Source organism: Trichosurus vulpecula, chromosome 1 (genome assembly GCF_011100635.1).
Source record: "Trichosurus vulpecula isolate mTriVul1 chromosome 1, mTriVul1.pri, whole genome shotgun sequence".
Lineage (NCBI taxonomy): Eukaryota > Metazoa > Chordata > Mammalia > Diprotodontia > Phalangeridae > Trichosurus > Trichosurus vulpecula.
Window position 1 is genome coordinate 477,911,602 of NC_050573.1, and position 19,379 is coordinate 477,930,980.

A 19,379-nucleotide genomic window follows, 5' to 3' on the forward strand; every position below is an offset into this window, starting at 1 on the left:
AACTCAAAATTATGTAGAACCATGTGTTGTAAACTAAAAATAAAAAAAAATAAAAATAAAAAAATACTCTTTTCAGATCACAGTGCAATAAAAATTATATTTGATAGGGGACCGCAGAAACATATATTAAAAATTAACTGGACATTAAACAACCTAATCTTAAAGAACGAGTGAGTTAAAGAACAAATCATAGAAACAATCAATAATTTCATTAAAGAGACAACATATTAGAACCTAGGGAATACAGCAAAAGCAGTGATCAGTGGAAAATGTATCTCTCTAAAAGTTTACATCAATAAAACAGAGAAAGCAAACCAATGGACCAGGTATGCAATTAAAAAAAACTAGAAGAACAAATTAAAAATCCTCAGTTAAATACCACATTAGAAAGCCTAAAATTTAAGGTGAGATTAATAAAACTGAATGTTAAAAAACCCTATTTAATTAATAAATAAAATTAGGAGTTGGTTTATGAAAAACCAATAAAATAGATAAACCATTGGTTAATTTGATTAAAAAAGAGAAGAAAACCAAATTATTAGGTATTAAAAATGAAAATAGTGAATATGCCCACTAATTAAGATAAGAAAAAAGCACCAGGACCAGATGGATTTACAAGTGAATTCTATCACACATTTAAAGATGAACTAATTCCAATATTATATACAATAAAAAACTACTTTTATGAAACAAATATGATACTGATATCTAAACCAAGAAGAGTTAAAACAGATAAAGAAAATTATATACCAATTTCACGAATGAATATAGATACAAAAACCCTAAATAAAATACTAGCTTGAAGATTACAACAATGTATTTATACACTATGACCAAGTGGGATTTATACCAGGAATGCAGAAATGGTTTAACATAAGTAAAACTATTAACATAATTATGTCATTCATAAATTTTTTTTAATCATATGAGTATACCAATAGATGCAGAAAAATTTTTTGATAAAGTACATTAATTTCTATTAAAAACACTTGAAAGAATAGGTACAAATAGATTTTTCCTTAAATTGATAAAAAGTATTTGTCTAAAACCATCAGCAAGCATTATTTGTAATGGGATAGAGCAGAAGAAGCCTTCCCAATAAGAGCGGGTGTGAAACAAAGATGCCTACTGTCACCAATGTTATTCAATATTATACTGGAAATCCTAGCAATAGCAATAAGAGAAGAAAAAGAAATAGAAGGAATCAGAATGAGATAATAAAATTTTCTCTTTCTGCAGATATACTTGGAAAATCCTAAAGACAACTAAAAAGTTAATTGAGGGACCAGCTAGGTGGCACAGTGAGTAGAACACCAGCCCTGGAGTCAGGAGGACCTGAGTTCAAATCCAGCCTCAGACACTTGACACACTTACTAGCTGTGTGACCTTGGGCAAGTCACTTAAGCCCAATTGCTCTGCCCCCCCCAAAACACAAAAAAGTTAATTGAAATAATAATATTAGCAAACTTACTAGCAAACTAGCAAGACATAAGTAAATCCACATAAATCATTCCTAAATAAATCATCATTCCTACTATATATCATAAACAGACACTGCAAGAAGAGATAGTAAGAGAAACCCCACTTAAAATAACTTTAGACAGTATAAAATGCCCGAGACCTGCCAAAACAAACCCAAGAACTATATAAAAATTATAAAAACTTTTCTACAAATAAAATCAGATTTAAATAATTGGAGAAATATTAATTGTTAATGGGTAGGTACAGGCCAATATGATAAAAATGACTATTTTACCTAAAGTAATTTATATATTCAACACCATCCCAATTAGCCTATCAAACATTATCTTACTGTATTAGAAAAAAAAATAACAAAATTCATTTGGAAGAGCAGTATCTATTTAAAACCAAGAGCAAACATTATCTACAATAGGGATAAACTAGTAACTTTTCTAATAAGATTAGCAATGAATCTAGGATGTTCATTATTACCATCATTATTCAATATTGTACTAGAAATGGTAAGTATAGTAATAAGAAAAGAAAAAAATTGAAAGAATGAGGAAATACGTAATGAGGAAACAAAATTATCACATTTTGCAGATGACATACTGATATATTTAGAGTTCCTTAGAGAGTCAACCAAAAAGCTAGTCTAAACAATCAACAACTTCAGTAAAATTGCAAGATATAAAAAAACACACACAATTCATCAGCATTTATATATATATATATGTATGTATGTATGTATATATATGTGTGTGTATGTGTGTGTGTGTGTGTGTGTGTGTGTATGTGTGTGTAGGTATATATGTGTGTGTGTATATATGTGTATGTATATGCATACACACACACACGCGCACGCGCAACAAAAACCATTACGAAGAGACAGAAAGAGAAATTACATTTAAAGTAACTACAGATGGTATAAAATTCTTGGGAGTCTACCTGCCAAAATACACATAGGAACGTAGATGAAAAACACTTCACAACACTCATTGGTATGTCAAGAGAAAATAATAAGGAATGACAATACTACCAAAATTAATTTACTTATTCAGTGCTATATCAATTAAGCTACCAAAGAACCACTTTATAGAACTAAAAAAAATTTACCTAGAGGAACAAAAGGTCAAAAATATCAAGAAAATCAGTGACAAAAAATGTGAAGGAATGGGGCTAGGCAGTACCAGATCTCAAGTTATAGTACAAAGTTGTAATCATCAAAACAATTTGGTACTGAATAAGAAATAGAGTGGCCAATCAATAAAACAAAACAGTTACACAATAAACAGAAGCAAATAAGTAACAAGTGTCTGATAAACCCAAAGATCCCAGTTACTGGGGCAAAAACGCACTATTTGACAAAAACTGCTGGGAAATCTGTGGTTTGGCAGAAACCAGGCATAGACCAATTTCTCACACCATATACCAAGTTAAGCTCCAAAAGAGGCATTTGATTTAGACTTAAAAAGTGGTATCATAAGCAAGTTAGGGAAGAATAGAAGAAATTACGGTCAGATCTATGGATAGGGGAAAAGTTCATGACCAAACAAAAGAGGTTCATAGGACATAAAACTGTTAATTTTGATAACAAAAAATTAAGGTTTTTACATAAACAAAAACAATATAGCTAAAATTAGAAGCAGGAAACTAGGGGAAAACATCTTTGTAGCAAGTTTCTCTGATAAAGGTCTCATTTCTCAAACATAGGGAAATGAGCCAAATTTAGGAGAACAAGAGCCATCCCCAAATGATAAACGATGATGCGATATCATATGCAATTTTCAGAGAAAAAATTCAAAACTATCAGTAATCATGTGAAAAAATGCTCTCAATCATTAGTAATTAGAGAAATACAAATTAGTACAACTCTGAGGTAACATTTTATACCATCAAATTGGTTAATATGCCAGAAAAGGAATATGACAATGTTGGAGAGGATGTGGAAAAATGGGTTCACTAATGCACTGCTGGTGCAGTTGTGAACCAGTCTAACAATTCTTGAAAGTAATTTGGGATTATGCCTCAAAGGTTATTAAACTGAGCACACCCTTTGAGCAAGCAAGATAGCTCCTAGGTCTATATTCCAAAGAGAGCAAAGAAAAAGTAAAAGGATCCATATGAACAAAAATATTTATAGCTGCTCTTTTTATGGTGGCAAAGAATTGGAAACTGAGAGGATGCCCATCAACTTGGGAATGGCTGAAGAAGTTATGCTCTGTGAGTGTAATGGAACACTATTATGCTGTGAGAAATGATAAAGCAGATGGTTTTAGAAAAAACTAGGAAGATTTATATGGAATTATGCAAAGTGAAGTGAGCAGAACCAGAAGAACAATGTGCATAGTAATAGCAATATTGTAAAGAAAATCAACTGTAAATGACTCAGTAACTCTGACCAACACAATGATCCACCACAATTTCAAAAGACTCATGAAGAAAAATGCTATCCCTGTCCAGATAGAGAAGTGATGCACTCTAGAGTTCTGGCTGAAGCACATTTTGTTTTAATTTTTTCTTGCTTTTTCACAAGGGATTTGTTTCTCTAGTGGGAACTGAGGTGGGAGGAGAAAAAATAAAACCTTGGTAACTGAAAAAAATTTTTAATAAAAAAAAATAAAAGAAGTTACTCACCTGCTACTCAGTACTAGTTGCTACTGGATGGATGTTGCAAGGTCAGACCATCACCCTTTCCCAAGAACTGCCTATTATGAGATGGATGATACAGGATGGTCACTCTTATAAGGTGGATATGGCACAGGATCTCTCAGTTGTTTGTGCCTTTCATAACAAGTTGTGGGGAAACCAGCCAAGCTAGGGAAATAAAAGGAAATAGTACAGCTGACCTTTCCACAACTATTCCACAAAGATCTGGAAAATGCACCAGAACAAGTCCTGATTGGGAAATCCAAGAAAAAAGTCACAGTGAGTCATTTTTCCAGTCCACATGAGCAGGAGACAGAGCTGTGGACACTGGGGACAAGGTCTAATCCAAAGAGGCCACTCAGCTTTCACAGACAGAGAATGAACGAGGGAGTGAACAAGGTCCTAGCCACCGCTGAGGACTAGAGCAAGAAGAGGTCCTAGACATGGCACAGGGAGGCCCAACCTTGTGTAGGGAGCAGGAACAGGGGCTGTCAACGCTGTCAATCACTTCCCTGTGACCCAGCCAAGTCCCAGAATGAGGGTGGACTGATAAAGAGAATCTGTGACTAGGAGCATCAGTTCAGGGTGGGGAGTGGTCTTGGGCTATAGGTGAGATACTGAGCAAGGAGTGAATAAAGAAGGAAGCAGTAGCTACATGGTTCTGACCCTGGATCCCAGATAGTACAATGCCTCAGTGTCATAAGCAGGGCAAGGGAGCTAGCAGTTGTTTCTCTGAAACCACAAAATTTTTCCAACTGGCTGTCACTGCTGAGTCTAGCAGCAATCTAATGGAGCTCCAACCAAGGGACAAGCCCACAGTTGTACTGTCTAGTCCCAAATCCAGGTAAAGAATTACTTCCAGAGCTCAGATTTTGCCCTGGGTCAGGCTGATTGTGCTGAAAATTTGCAGGTCCCCAGAATGAACTGTCCCTGAGATCCTGGAACAATACAACACCTAATACCCTAAGGAAGCAGCAACAGAATTGAAGAGGACACAAAATAGGAGCAAGCATACCCCAATCATTCCTTCCCAAAGTACACCAGGCTCTAACATAAAGCCCAAAGTCAGGAAGTAAAGCTAGAAGAATGAGCCAACAACAACAAACCTCACCATAAAGAGCTATTATATTAACAGGGAAACTCAAGATACTAACCCAGGAGAGAATGACTTTAAAAAAGATCTACAAGAAAAACACAGTGTGAGCACAAGGACAGCATTCCTAAAAGAAACGAAGAGGTTAAAAAAAAAGAGCTAAAATGATTTTTTAAAATAAAGATTGCTAAATGGAAATACAATGAGAACTCTAGAAGAAAAAAATTGGAAAGAGAATCAACAGCTTAGCACAAGAGGTGCAAAAACGTATACTAGTAACAAACTTTAAAATTACTATGTATTGAATAGAGGTTCATTACTCGGAGTAGAAGAAATATTTTTATAAGGTAATAGACTGAAAAAGTGTTAAAAGTATAAATTATCACATGGCAAAAACAAGATTTAGCCACCATCACTCTAAAGAGGTGGGGTAATTTGAAATACAAAATTCCAAAAAGCAAAAGATACAAGTTTACAACCAAGAATAATTGCATCAAAATTGAGTCTAATCATACAGGAGAAAAAAATGTACCTATAATGAAAGAGAGTACTACCAAGAACTGATGATAAAAAGATCACAGATGAGTAGCAACTTTGAAATACAAACAGTGGAATCAAGTCAGTCAATAAACACTACATATCCACCGACACTGCCAAAAACCATTGCTAATCCCTGAGGATTTAAAATACAAACAAACAAAGAAAGAAAACCAACCCACAAAAAACATGGTAAATATGAACAAGCAATTATAAAGGACCAAAAAAAAAAGGTTGAACTGTTTTATGGGGAGATGATGTATGTATCCCCTCAGATCCCTGTCATCATCAGAGATCAAAGGGAGTCTAATAAGACAAGAGGGCCTGGAAGGGTTTTTTTTTAAATTTGTTTTTTAAATTTATGATTTTAAAAGAAGAAAAGGGAGGGGAAAAGGATTATAAACTAGGAGGCAGAGAAAGAAGATAAGTGAGGGCAATTATATAATTTGGGTGAGGAGTGGGTAACACTTAAATCTTACTTTCATCTGAACTGGTCAAAGGCAGGCAGAATGCACATCCACTCATAGAGGGGTATAGAAATAAATTTTACTCATCAGGGATACAGGAGAAAAAGGAGAGAATAAAGAGGGGGGAATAAGAGGCAATTCCTCTCATTCATTAAAGGGAAGGATGAGTTCTAAGCAAAACAAACGACAGTATAGGAAGGATAAAAGCCTGTAATTGGGCTCTAGCAAAGAGAAAGAAAAGAAGAGTAGAGGAGCAGAAGCAGAGTGTCAAACTTAGAGCTCTGGTGCTGAGCACACTGCTCTCATCAACCTCTTCTTTATAAAAAAGAGGAGACAGGAAACTGACCAATGCAAGGATCAGCCAGATTATTCATGTTATCTTCCTCCTGATAAAGAGGTGATGAACTCAGGTTACAGATTGAGACGCATCTTTTGTACATGGCCAAGGTAGAAATATTTTCCTGGACTATAAATATTTGTTAGAATGGTTTTGTTTTTCTTTCTTTTGCAATGGAAGGGGAATAGAAAAAAAGATGGATTTTCATTAATTAAAAAAAAATTAAATTTAATTTGCTGCATCTGAAACAGGTTGTGACTACCAGAGACTGAAGCCTTCAGCAGTTTAGCCTTACTCCTTCCACTAGCTTAACGAGACCATTTTGCCTACTCCTTCCTTCATCTTACCCCCGGGCTCTCCAATGACATAGAGGAGGAGAAATTGTCTTTGCATAACTATACTGATTATAAATTTACTTGGGAAAAAGGAGAAACAGCAACATGGAAATAGGGACTCGCTTGAGCTCTCCCACAAATCACTCCTAACAACTGTAAAAAATGACTCTAAACAAATTCTGGAGCTACAGAACCCACGAAATGACAGAGAGAAATAAGCGTCCAGCCCAAGATGGCCTGAATGGTTGCTAGGAAAGGTCTATCACACATGCTGGGAAAGGAGCACAGCCCAGTTTGGGTCATGTTGGAAGAGACTAGGCCTGAGTAGACCAGGTAGAGCAGGCCTCAGGGCCCTGAATCACTCAGCTGCAGCAGTTTCTGGACTTTACAACCCACAAACACCAAAGACAACTTAACAGGTCAGTGGGAAAATTGTTGGACCTGGGTGAGAGAAGTATATGGCACTACCCCAGCCTTGGAGGCAGTGGAGGTGGCTGCAGCTATGGTGGTGGCTGCTTCCAGAGCTCCAGGCCCACAGATAGTGGGGGGGAATTAGGCAGCTGATCAGAGTGGGAGTACAGGGGTCTCTTTGCTGGCATTGAGGCAGGATTCTCTTGCTTTGCCCTGCTTGGATCTGGGTCACAGTCCTGGTTGGCAGTCCTTGGGGAAGGAGGAGTGCTGGTGTGGCAGAGCTTGTGGTAGCTGTGGAGAGGGAGTTCTCCTAGTAGTTACATGGCAGAAAGGAGTGCTTGTACTCACAGATGAAAGCACAGGCCAGGAGAGGAGCATCATACCCTCTGAAACCCCTGAAGCTTGGGACAGAGAACTCTCCACTATGAAAGCAGTCATACCCTGACAAAGAGCTCAAAAGTCAAGTAACTAGCTGGGAAAATGAGCTGGAAGTGTAAAAGGACTCAGACTACAGAATCTTACTTTGGTGACAAAGAAGATCAAAACATACAGCCAGAAGAAGTCAACAAAGTTAAAGAGCCTACATCAAAGCCTCCAAGAAAAATATGAATTGGTCTCAGGCCATGAAAGGACCCAAAAAGGATTTGCAAAATCAAGTAAGAGGAAAAATTGAGAAGAGAAATGAGAGTGATACAAGAAAATCATGAAAAACAAGTCGATGACTTGCTAAAGGAGACCCAAAAAATACTGAAGAAAATAACACCTTAAAAAATAGACTAACTCAAATGGCAAAAGAGCTCCACAAAGCCAATAAGGAGAAGAACGCCTTGAAAGGCAGAATTAGGCAAATGGAAAAGGAGGTCCAAAAGACCACTGAAGAAAATACTACCTTAAAAATTAGACTGGAGCAAGTGGAAGCTAGTGACTTTATAAGAAATCAAAAAATTATAAAACAGAACCAAAAGAAAGAAAAAATGGAAGACAATGTGAAATATCTCACTGGAAAAACCACCAAGACCTGGAGAATAGATCCAGGAGAGGTAATTTAAAAATTACTGGACTACCTGAAAGCCATTATCAAAAAAACAGGCTAGACATCATCTTTCAAGAAATTTTAAGGAAAAAGGAGAACCATTATCTGACCTGGTGGCAATCTTGAGTCTCTGAATGAAGGTGAGGGAGTGTTCTTATCTCTCCACACCTTTTGACTGCTCAAAGGGCATAGGTGAGTTAGGAGTTAACCACTCTAATCCTTCTGATAAGATGGGGTATCCTCTAGGGCCTGGGCCTTACCAACATGACTGCAGGCCTTACCATGTGTACTCCAACTCTACACCGTGAACTGTCATTGGACTACATATGTCATTGAATGACATTTCCCCTGCCCCAGGCCTTGCCATCTACGTCACTGGTGACTCATAGGAACTTCTGGTCCTTTAAATCCACCCTGGCATAGTACATAGAATGCTGAACCTGAAATCCAGCCTTAGACACTCACTAGCTATGTGACCCCAAGTCAAGTCATTTAACCTCTCTTCCTTAACCCCCTCCCTCATCTCTGAAATGAGGATAATAAAGTACCTACCTTCACAGGGTCAGTGTGAGGATTAAAAGAGAGAATATTTGTAAAGTGCTTTCAAAACTCTTAAGTGCTATACAAATGTTAGCTATTATTATTATTGTTAGGTGCTGACTCCTTCAGTTATGGTGTCAGCTTCTAGACAACAACACTCTCTTGCTTCTTGTATTTGTATCTAGCACAGTGCTTGATATATATGCTGAATGCAGCCATCCAGAGGGGCTACCTGACCTTGACCCCATGGTTGGAGAGGTGGAGCTGGTCTTGTGAACTCTCTGGAAACTCTACTGCTTCACCTGAAACTTGCTGCTCTCAACAGATGTCAGCCCTCCCCTGAGCCTTCCCAGCATTCTCTACGGATTTTCAGCTGTTCCGCAAAACAACTTATAGAGCAGCTTCCCCAGTTGTGTCTTCCCTGAGATTCCCTCCTTGCTGAAATTGTATTTAAACTCTGCCTCTCCTGTCCCTCCCAGGTAACCACTGTACTCTGCAGTGTCCCAAATTGCAATCTCCTTGCCTTGAATTACTGGTTACTGCAACCTTTGTAGTCTTATTTTGGGTTGACATTTCTGGTGTCAGAAGTAGGATTTGAAGACTCCTTTCCAGTTGGGCAGTTTCAACCTTGGATACCTAGTACCAGCATGGACCCTTTCTGTCCAGTTCAGAATTGACTTAGTCATTCGACTTGAGTAAGTTATCTCTCGAATCTCTGAACTCCTGTCTTTTTTGGTTGAGTCTCTAGCTCTTTAATAGAAGGTTTGTTAAAAGACACATGGCAATTTTGCATCCACTCAGAATGGGTGTTCTTTGCCAAGGGGACAGCTACAGGGTACATGTTTTAAACCTATGGATTTGCAAGTACTTGGATAATTGACAGAATTTAACCAAGTCTGATGCTCATCACTGCTGGCCACAGAAGGTGTTCTTTTGATCACAACAAAATCCAATCATATCTAGACAAGGTGGGGTACTCCATCAAAATCCAATGGAAGGGGCAGCTTAGGTGTCACAGTGAGTAGAACCCTGAAGTCAGGAGGACCTGAGTTCAAATCCAGCCTCAGACACTTGATAAACTTGCTAGCTGTGTGACTTTGGGCAAGTCACTTAACCCCAATTGCCTTCCCTTCTCCCCTCCAAACAAACAAAAAAACCCAATGGGACTTGTTCTTTCTTTGGTATCTAGAAAACTGTAATTGAGAATCTGAATCTAAATTAGCTGTGTATGTGTGTTCCTCCCAGAATCTGACCTAAAAATATGGACTATAGGTAATTAAGGAGAGAATGAGGAGATAAGGAGAGGCACCCACTGTAGCTGGCATTCTCAAAGAGTTTAGGCAAAAAGTACAGAAGAGAAAGAGGACAATTAGTGTGGATGGAAGGATCAAGTGAGGGTTTTTTGAGAGGAGACATAGGCCTGTTAGCAGGCAGTAGGGAAGGAGACAACAGACAGGAAGAAGTTAAAAATAAGTGAGAAAGTAATCCCCACTCCTAGACAGAGATGGCTTCTGTTGGAGGAGATGTGATAGAATGGTATCACTTGTGAAGGTTGAAGGTTTCATCTAGGCAAGGAGTAGGGCCATTAATTCTTGTGATCACAGGCGTGATAAAGGAGGGAGTGGCAGAAGGCATCTGAGTGATACGAGATAAGGAGGAGAGAAGAGGGAACCACTGACTCATTGGCCTCAATTTTTTTTTTCCAGTAAAAACCTCTTCTGGGTTTGGGTCTTGGTTATCACTGGAATCATAAATGTCCTATACACAGATATAATGTTTGTTTTCCTATTTTTGTTATTTGAGGCCTCAGAAGTTGAGAGTTCTAGGTCTCCTCTACTCTGAGAATCAAATCAAAATAAGGAAGAACTTTTCTTCTGCCCCCATGGCGGGGGTGGGGATGGTGGGGGTGGGGTGGAGAAGATGGGACATTGGGTGCATGTCTTTAGGGCAGCCTCTGTCCGTAGGTTAGAGTTTCAACCAGTGCCTTCTCCTGTACCACAGACACCAGAGTTCTCTCCAATATCTGCAGCTGAAGTCTTTTTCTTTAGGTGGGAAGAGAGAGGAAGGAGAGGTCTTTTCTCTAATCTTCAATTCAATCTGAGATTGCTCATGCCTAGTGGGAAAGATCTAACTGAAGCCTCCTTATTTTTATTTGCCTCACCACATTAAGACCTTTTTATTCTCCAATCCATTTTCTTCCTCTAAAATGAACTGTCATCCTGGAGATTTTTATTCTTTATACAGATTTTTTTTTCTTAGCCATACGTTTTGTTATTTCTCTTGCATTGAAGTCTTTCAGTTTCACTTTAGTTCCCCAAGGGATCACTCCTCACTTTAGCTTTTAGCTCCAAGTCTTTCATTTTACTTTAGTTTTTGTCTCTTGTTGGATTTCTTACAGCTGAGTTCTGAAGCCTTTCACTTTCATCCCTAAGAGGATCTAGATCATATCTACTGATGAGGGCACAGTCTCAGGGAACCCCTTGAACCCTTGAACTCTCCTTGAATCTTCCCACTCGACCTGGCCTTGGCCTGAGGCTATAACCATTAGGCCCAAATGCCTACCTTGCCCAGTCCTCAATTGTCCAGCTGTTTCCCATCCTTAATCCTGATCAAAATATCTATACCCTAGCTCTGTTACCCTTGCCCCTTATGGTCTGTCATTTCCATATAGCCTTCAGCTATTTCCCCCACCCTGGAGTCTGACCTCATCCCAGTCACTTCACGCTCCTCCTTAGACTCCTCCTTAAGTCCCTCCCTAGACCCCTCCTCTGGTCACCCCAGACCACCCCTCAATCCCTCCCACAACCTTTGTGTATATAATCTCCATCTTGCCTCCATGAAGGTGGTCAGATCCAATCTAGCTCAGATTGATCTGGCTCTCTTTCCTTACAGGCGTCGCAAGGGGTGGGATGTCTTGGGGCAGGCCTATTTGGCTAACTCTTAATAAACTTTATCTTTTCCCTTGGCTGAGAAAGCTTGAGTCGAATTCTTTCGGCAGGACCCGGCGTGTCCGTACTTTGGGGTGTCGAGCACCTCTCACCCCAAACCCTCATCGTTTACTACTTATAAAAAAGAACTAAGATATTTATTTAGTAATTGGTTTAACAGAGGGACAGACCTGTGCTATACTGTTTCCTTCTACTCTGCCATCTTGGTCCTAAAGGCAATCAATAGGAAGCATAGTGTTGATTGAGTAGGGGAGTCAAACGGTCAGATTGGCACTTAAGGAAAACTACTTTGGCAGCAGGATACAAAAAGGACTGGGACAGAGACAGATGTGAGTCAGAGAAGATCAATTAAGAGGCAGCTACAATAATCTAGGTGATGGTGATGAGGGATTGGGCTAAAGTGGTACCTATGTGGGTAGAGAGGACAGATGTACGACGCATTGTGAAGGTAGAAACAGCAAGACCTGGCAAATAATTTTATATGAGGGGAGGGAAAGTGAGAGAGAGTGAAAAAAACAGTACGGAAAAGGATAGAAAGGAAATAGAGATAATAAAATCTGTTTGGACGTTATTATGTTTGAGATGCCCAGGAGATATCCAGTTGGAAATGTCTAGAAGGCAAATTATGTGGACCTTCTATTTATTAAATTACATAACCTTGAACTAGTCACTTAACCTCTCTTAGTCTTAGTTTTCTAATTTATAAAATGGAAATGCTATTTTTTTGGTCCAGACCTAGGACTTCATTGTTATAGAAAACTCCCTCAACAATGAAGATTAACAACTATTCTGCAATTCAGTCTTAAGAAAGGGAAAGGAATCAGCATTTGTATAGTGCCTACTTTGTATTAGGCAATATGCTAAGTGTGCTTTACAAATATTATCTCATTTGATCCTAGCAACAACCCTATAAGGCAGGTACTATTATTATCCTTACAGTACCACAGAGGAAACGGTGGTAAATATCAATTGTGTGACTTGCCTGAGCATCAGAGGCTGGATTGGTTCTTAGGTCTTTTGACTTATTTCTCCACAGTGGACTCAGCTGCCTGGGGTACTGAGAGATCAAATGACCTGCCCAAGGTCAGGTGCTGGCTCCAGAGTCAAGAAAACTTTAGTTCAAATTTGGCCTCATATTTATCAGCTGTGTGACTCTGGGAAAGTCACTTAACTACTGCTTGCCTCAGTTTCCTCAACTGTAAAATGAGGATAATCGAATCTACTTTGTAGGACTGTGAGACAATATTTTTGAAGCACTAAGCACAGTGCCTGGCACACAGTAGGTGCTATGTAAATGCTCATTTTCCTTCCTACTCTCCCCCACTTCCTGACTCTAAACCATGGTAGCACATTGCCTCTTGGGAATACTACTACTTACACCAAACACCTTATGCAGTTGTAAGGATAAAATTAGTTTAAAGTCACTTTGCCAAGCATGTAAAAAGCCAAATCAACAAACATTTATTAAGTACCTACTATATACCAGGCACTGTGCTAAGTGCTGGGGATTTAAAAAAAAAAAAAAAGCCCTGCTCTCATGAAGTGCATAATGTAATGAGGAAGACTACATGCAAACAACTATATATAAGCATGATCTATATACAGAATAAATCAGAAATAATCAACTGGGCAGGGGAGGGGGGGGAAAGAAAAGACTTCTTATGGAGAATGGGATTTTGGCTAGGACTTGAAGTCAGGGAAGTCATGAAACAGATGAGGCGGGAGAGAATTCTCCTCCTCCATGATGGGGGCAAGCCACTGAAAACATAGAGAGGTAGGAAATGAGTGTTTTGTGCAAGGAAAAGCAAGGGAGCTGGTGTTGTGGACCGAAGGGTACAGGGAAGAGAGTAAAATGTAAAAAGATAAAAGGGGATAGGTAATGAAGAGCTTTGAATGCCAAACAGAGGATTCAAGATTTTATGTTTGATCCTAGTGGTAACATGAAGCTGTTGTAGTTTACTGAATGAGGCTGGGGGTGGCAGGGAAGGGAAATTGACGTGATCAGACCTGCATTTTAGAAAGATCAATTTGACAACTGATTGTTAGACTAGAGTGGGGAAAGACTTAAGGCAGAGAAATCAAACAGCAGGTTATTACAATAGTTCAGGCATGAGGTAATGAGGGTGGTGGTACTAGAGTGGTGGTAGTGTCACAGCAGAGAAGGAGAAATATACTAGAGAATATAAGAGATGTTAACAAAGACAGAGTAATCAGAATTAGGTAATGGATCGGATATGGGAGATGAAAGATTGTAAGTAGTTAAGGATGACACCCAGGTTGCTAGCCAAGGTGACTGGGAAGATAGTGGTATCCTCCCCTGTAAGAAGAGGGAAAGGTTGGGGGGGAAAGATAATGGGTTCAGTTTTAGACAAAATGAGTTCAAGATGTCTACAAGACAATCAATTTAATATGTGCAATAAACAGTTGGAGATGTAAGATTGGAGGTTAGGGAAGAGAGAGCTGGACAAGTAGATTTTAGAATCATCTTCATAGAGGTTATAATAGAATACATGGGAACTGAAGAAATTACTAAGGGAAATAGTATATAGTGAGAAGAGAAAAAGGACCCAAGACAGAGCCACAGGGGACATTTATGGTTAGTGGGTTCAACCTGAAGATCTAGCAAAGGAGACTGAGAAGGAGGGGTTGGATATGTAGGTATGTAGAAGCTGTAGGGAGGAGTGTCACAGAAACCTAGAGAGAAAAGAGCATCAAGGAGAAGAGGGCAATCAATAATATCAAAGGCTACAGAGAAGTCAAAAAGCATAAGGATAGAGAAAAGATAACTAAACTTGGCAATAAAGAGATTATTAATAACTTTGGAATGAGAAATTCCAAATGAATGATGAAGCTGGAAACTAGATTGTAGACAGTTGTGAAGAGAGTGAGAGGAAAAGTGGAGACACCGATTGTAGACCACCTCCCTCAAGGATTTTGGCCATGAAAGGGAAGAAAGATACAGTATGATAGTTATTATAGATAAGTGGGTCAAGTGAAGGTTTTTGGAACATGGTAAGTCATGGCATGTTTGTAGGCAGCCTTGACAGGGAGAGATTGAAGATTAGTGAGAGTAGAGGTGATGGAGGAGACAACTTGCTAGAAAAGATGGCATAAAATAGGATGACTTTTGCATGTAGAGGGGTTTGCCTTGGAAAAAAGGGCACTTCTTCAGTGAGAGAGTAGTGAAAGAGAAGATAGTGGCAGAAGGCATCTGAGTAATGTGAGATGAGGAAGTGGGGACATGAAGGAGATCTCAACAAATGGACTCAATGTTTTCAATGAAAGTTCTCAGCTAGGAAGATGGGGGGGAGAGGGATTCATAGAAGGTTTGAGGAGGGATTAAAAGGTTTCATTAAGTTTCTATGGGGATGAATCAATGAGGTATATGTGAAAAGTGCCTTGCTGCAATAAGGGTCCAGTTATATAAGCTTTATTATAATATCTAAGAAACTGAAAGTTTCTAATAAAAATGTTCCTTGATCTAAACTCATCCCCATGCTCAAAAAGCTTATTCACATAATACACATAAGATAGTACATTTTTTCTCATTTGTAGTTATACTTTATAATGACTTTCATGAATGATGTAAGAGAAATGAGGTTTGAGAGAAGAACAGAGATGAGTTAAGGCAAAGTTGAGGATTGTGTCAAATAATGAAGAAATCATTGGATTTTGGTTCCAACTCATGTAACCCTTAAAATCATTTTAACTTAGCCTTGCTTTCCTCATCTATAAAACAGAGGTTATGATGCCTTCCCCTTCCTAATTTACAGGCTTGTTAGAAGGATCAAATAAGATACTTTGTGAAACAGTTCTTTGAAGAGTATAAAGTGCTATATAAATACAAGGTGAGATCAATATCATCATTATTAGGGCAGAGGCATAAACAAAGCAAAAGAAGTTATAATCAAGACCATGTCAGAAGGGTTTTCTTCTTAGTAGCAAATGCTTCCTTACCTCTTTCTGTAAGTTAGAAAGCTGGGAGGAAAGGCTCTCAATCCTCATGTGACTTTCCATCAGTTCTTCCCTGGCACTGTTGACAGTGGATGTGGTCATCTCTGAGGACAATCTAGCATTCTCAAGCTAAACAAAATAAATGAAACAAAGTTAGTTTCATCACAGAAATAAGCACTAAACAAAAGCAGAAGCATGAGTCAACAAGAGACATTTCATAAATAATTCTGCTAGTAAAGAGTTGCTGAAATACAGGAAAAGCATCATGAAGGTTCCCGATCTTGAAACTGAGAACTAACAGTCTAAATTGGCCCTAGACTTGATTATTACTTGCTACACAGACAGTCTCAATGAGTTAATGATAAAGCTAGTGATGGCCCCAAAGCTTTTAATATTGTCTTTTCCATTAAATTTTTAATATCTCATGTACATTTCTAATTAACAACAGGGAAATATCAATTCTTGTGTGGTAGTTACTTGGACAGAAAAAATATTAAGTACATCAGATCCTTAACCTACTAGGTTAATAAACTAATTAACTAGCCTGATCCTACAGACCAAGAATAATCAAGAGATAGTAAATTTAAGTTTGTTTAAAACCAGATATAAGGCATAGTATTATAGCATTAAGTTCTATAAATAGCCTTTGTTAAAACAAACAAAAATCCCCAGTTAACTTTGAAAGCCTTGGGTTTCTACACAAGGTGCAAAGACAACTCCAAAGGACTCACAATGGAGAATACTATCTACCTCCAGAGAAAGAACTATGAGGTATGAATGCAGATTGAGGCACATTTTTTGCCCGCCTTTTTTCCCCCCCTTTTTTTCCTCTTTTGTTTTTGTGGGGTTTTTTTTGTTCCATTTCTTCTTTCTCATGATTCATTCCATTGGTCATAATTCTTCACAACTTGACTAGTGTGTAAATTAATGCAATGCGAAGTTATATGTGGAAGATATATTGGATTCCATGCTGTCTTGGGAAGGGAGGGGGGAGGGAGGGAGGGAAGAAAATCTGGAACTCAAAATTATGTAGAGCCGAGTGCTGTAAACTAAAAGTAAAAAAAAAAAAATTAAAAAAAAGACTTGGGTTTCTCCATGTTGATGAAGAAAGGAAACAAGCACTTATTAAGTGCCTACTATGTGCCAAGCATTTCACAAATAATGTCTCATTTAATGCTCACAACAACCCTGGTAGGCAGGTGCTACAGTTAAGGAAGATGAAGTGTATGCCTCATATTTATCCTCAGAGAGGATAAGTAATTTGCATAGGACCAAACAACTAGTAAATTTCTGAAGCCACATTTGAACTCAGGTATTCTTGATCTGAGGTCCCATGCTCTACCCACTGCATTGTGATGAAACAGATCAATGGGATATAGTCATCACATAGGTCTTTGTTGGAAATAAAAATATGATTCTTCTGGTGATTCCCAAAACTGTTTGGTTTATATAACACTAAAAAAATTTGAAACTGCATAAAAGAGGAATAATTTCTCTACTGATTCAAATTTATGATTCATTTCAGAAATATAAAACTTAGCTGCAACTAAAAAATTCTGGCAATGACTTTATGCTGTATCTTGTCAAGTGATTAGAAACTTTTTAAATAAATATTTTTAAAAGGGAAAGGCATCATGGAGTAGTGGATAGAGATCTGGCCTCAAAGAAGACCTAGGTTCAAGTACTGTCTGTGACAGATTGGTTATGTGACCCCCAGCCAAATGACTTAAATTTGTAGTGTTCTCAGGCAACTCTTAGACTTTTAAGTTGCTGAACAAGTGGTGACCTGCATTAGTACAGGAGGTTCCTCATCAGAAGTTCCCTGTACTAACGAAATCACAAGTCTATTCCAAAAAAAAAAATTTTTGCAAAGAATTTCTCACTTTGGCATGATAACTCTGTTCCAGCTCCTCTTTGTACAACTTCACATGTTCATTTTGCTGCTCTCTCATCTCTTGAAGTGCTTGAGCCAACTTGTACTCATACTCAATCTGGCGCCCAGAATCCACTTCTACTAAGCGTGTTTCATGCTTTCTTCTTGTTTCGTTGATCTCCTAGGAAAAGAGAAAAAGCAACAACTCATCTCCCTCCATATAGACACGAAAGTAATATGAAATTGCACATGTTAGCATCTTCATGCCTAACCTGGTACACAGTAACCACTTTTTAGCAAGTAAGAAAAAAACTGCCTGATCATCAGGGGATTAAACATTAGAATTAACTACTAAAGCAAATGTTAGCATTGCTAAGTCCTTGGTCAAAGCAAATAGAAAATTGCGGATGACCATCATTTCTAGTAAAAGAAAGACTCAGTAAAATTTCTGATAAAGTCTTCAGAGTGTATAAGATCACACTCTTGATTACAGTAATTTCAGTTCCTTGTTTGTCTGGTCAGCAGCAATGGTCTTGGGCAATTTATCTACATCACCCCTTTTCAGATAAATAAAGGGTGAGTCACCAATGTAAGTAAACACAATTGTAAAATGTCAATAGCTGTAAGAGTATTTTTTATTTTGACTTAAAACTTTTAAGTTATTTTTTACCTCCTCATACATATTTTTGCGAAACTCCAGGTCTTCAGTAAGGCTTTGACAATGGTTCTCAAGGTCCACTTTCCGTAAGGTTTCATCTGCTAACTGATTCTTGGTAGCTGCTAAAGAAGCTTCCAGCTAGAAAAAATAAATATAATTAGTGGCAATAAATACATATGAAAAAAAGAATATCTGCACATAATAGTCATATCATAGTTCATGGTAAGAAAATTTGAAGCTGTGAATCAAATCAAACTTCCTAAATTTTAAATATCATAATTGTATATTTGTTATAATGTGGGTATCTTACTGAACTAAATATTTAAGTGCCCACTTTAGCTAATTATACCAAACTCAATCATAAAAGCAAAGTGCCAACATCAAGTGAATCCTTACTTTCTGCTAATGGAGGATGATAAAGAGATAAATAAAATTCATCCTCCTTTTGACTGTAAGCTTCATTAAGGCAGACAGTATTTCATTCATCTCTTGAATACAGCTAAGTATTCAAAAAGTGTGTTAGCACACAGAAGGAGTTTTAAGAAATATTTTCTGAATGGAATTTTTTTTAACTGAACTGGAAATTCAAGTTTTTAATTTTAGTCAATTATTTTATCCTTTTCCTTTTACCAGAGCAGCATAATTATGTTTCTATTTACCTCACTTTTTGAAAAGTAATCAAGCATTTATTAAACATTTACTTTGTGCCAGGCATTGTGCTAAGAGTTGCATATACAAAGAAAGTCAAAGAACAGTTCCTGCTCTTAAGGAACCTGAAGTCTACTGGTAGAAATGAACATGCACACACACACAAAAAAAGACAAAAAAAAATCCCCACAATGTATCAAGAAGATATAGACATAGTAACTCGAAGAAAAACAGGAGGAAGGCACTAGTATTAAGGAAGATCAGAAAAGGCTTCTTGCAGAAAGGTAGGATTTTTGCTAAGATCTTTAGGAAGTCAGAGAAGCCAGGAGATGGAGACAAGGAAGAATGGATAAAAAGGATAAGAAGGGATAAAAATGGAGTTAGCACCTGTGGAGTCTTAGAGTCATAGAATTAGAGCTGGAAGAGACATTATAC

General features: G+C 38.0%; 1 protein-coding gene across 1 annotated transcript in view; it reads right to left on the bottom strand.

Annotated features, from left to right (window-relative positions):
• The window catches only part of LMNB1 (lamin B1), a 79,963-nt gene that overhangs the window by 37,254 nt on the left and 23,330 nt on the right, over window positions 1-19,379 (bottom strand). The window contains exons 4-6 of the mRNA XM_036742108.1: window positions 18,309-18,434; window positions 17,649-17,819; window positions 15,769-15,894 (exon numbers count right to left, since the gene is read on the bottom strand). Coding sequence (XP_036598003.1) covers window positions 15,769-15,894; window positions 17,649-17,819; window positions 18,309-18,434 — 423 coding nt within the window. The remainder of the gene's footprint in view (window positions 1-15,768; window positions 15,895-17,648; window positions 17,820-18,308; window positions 18,435-19,379) is intronic.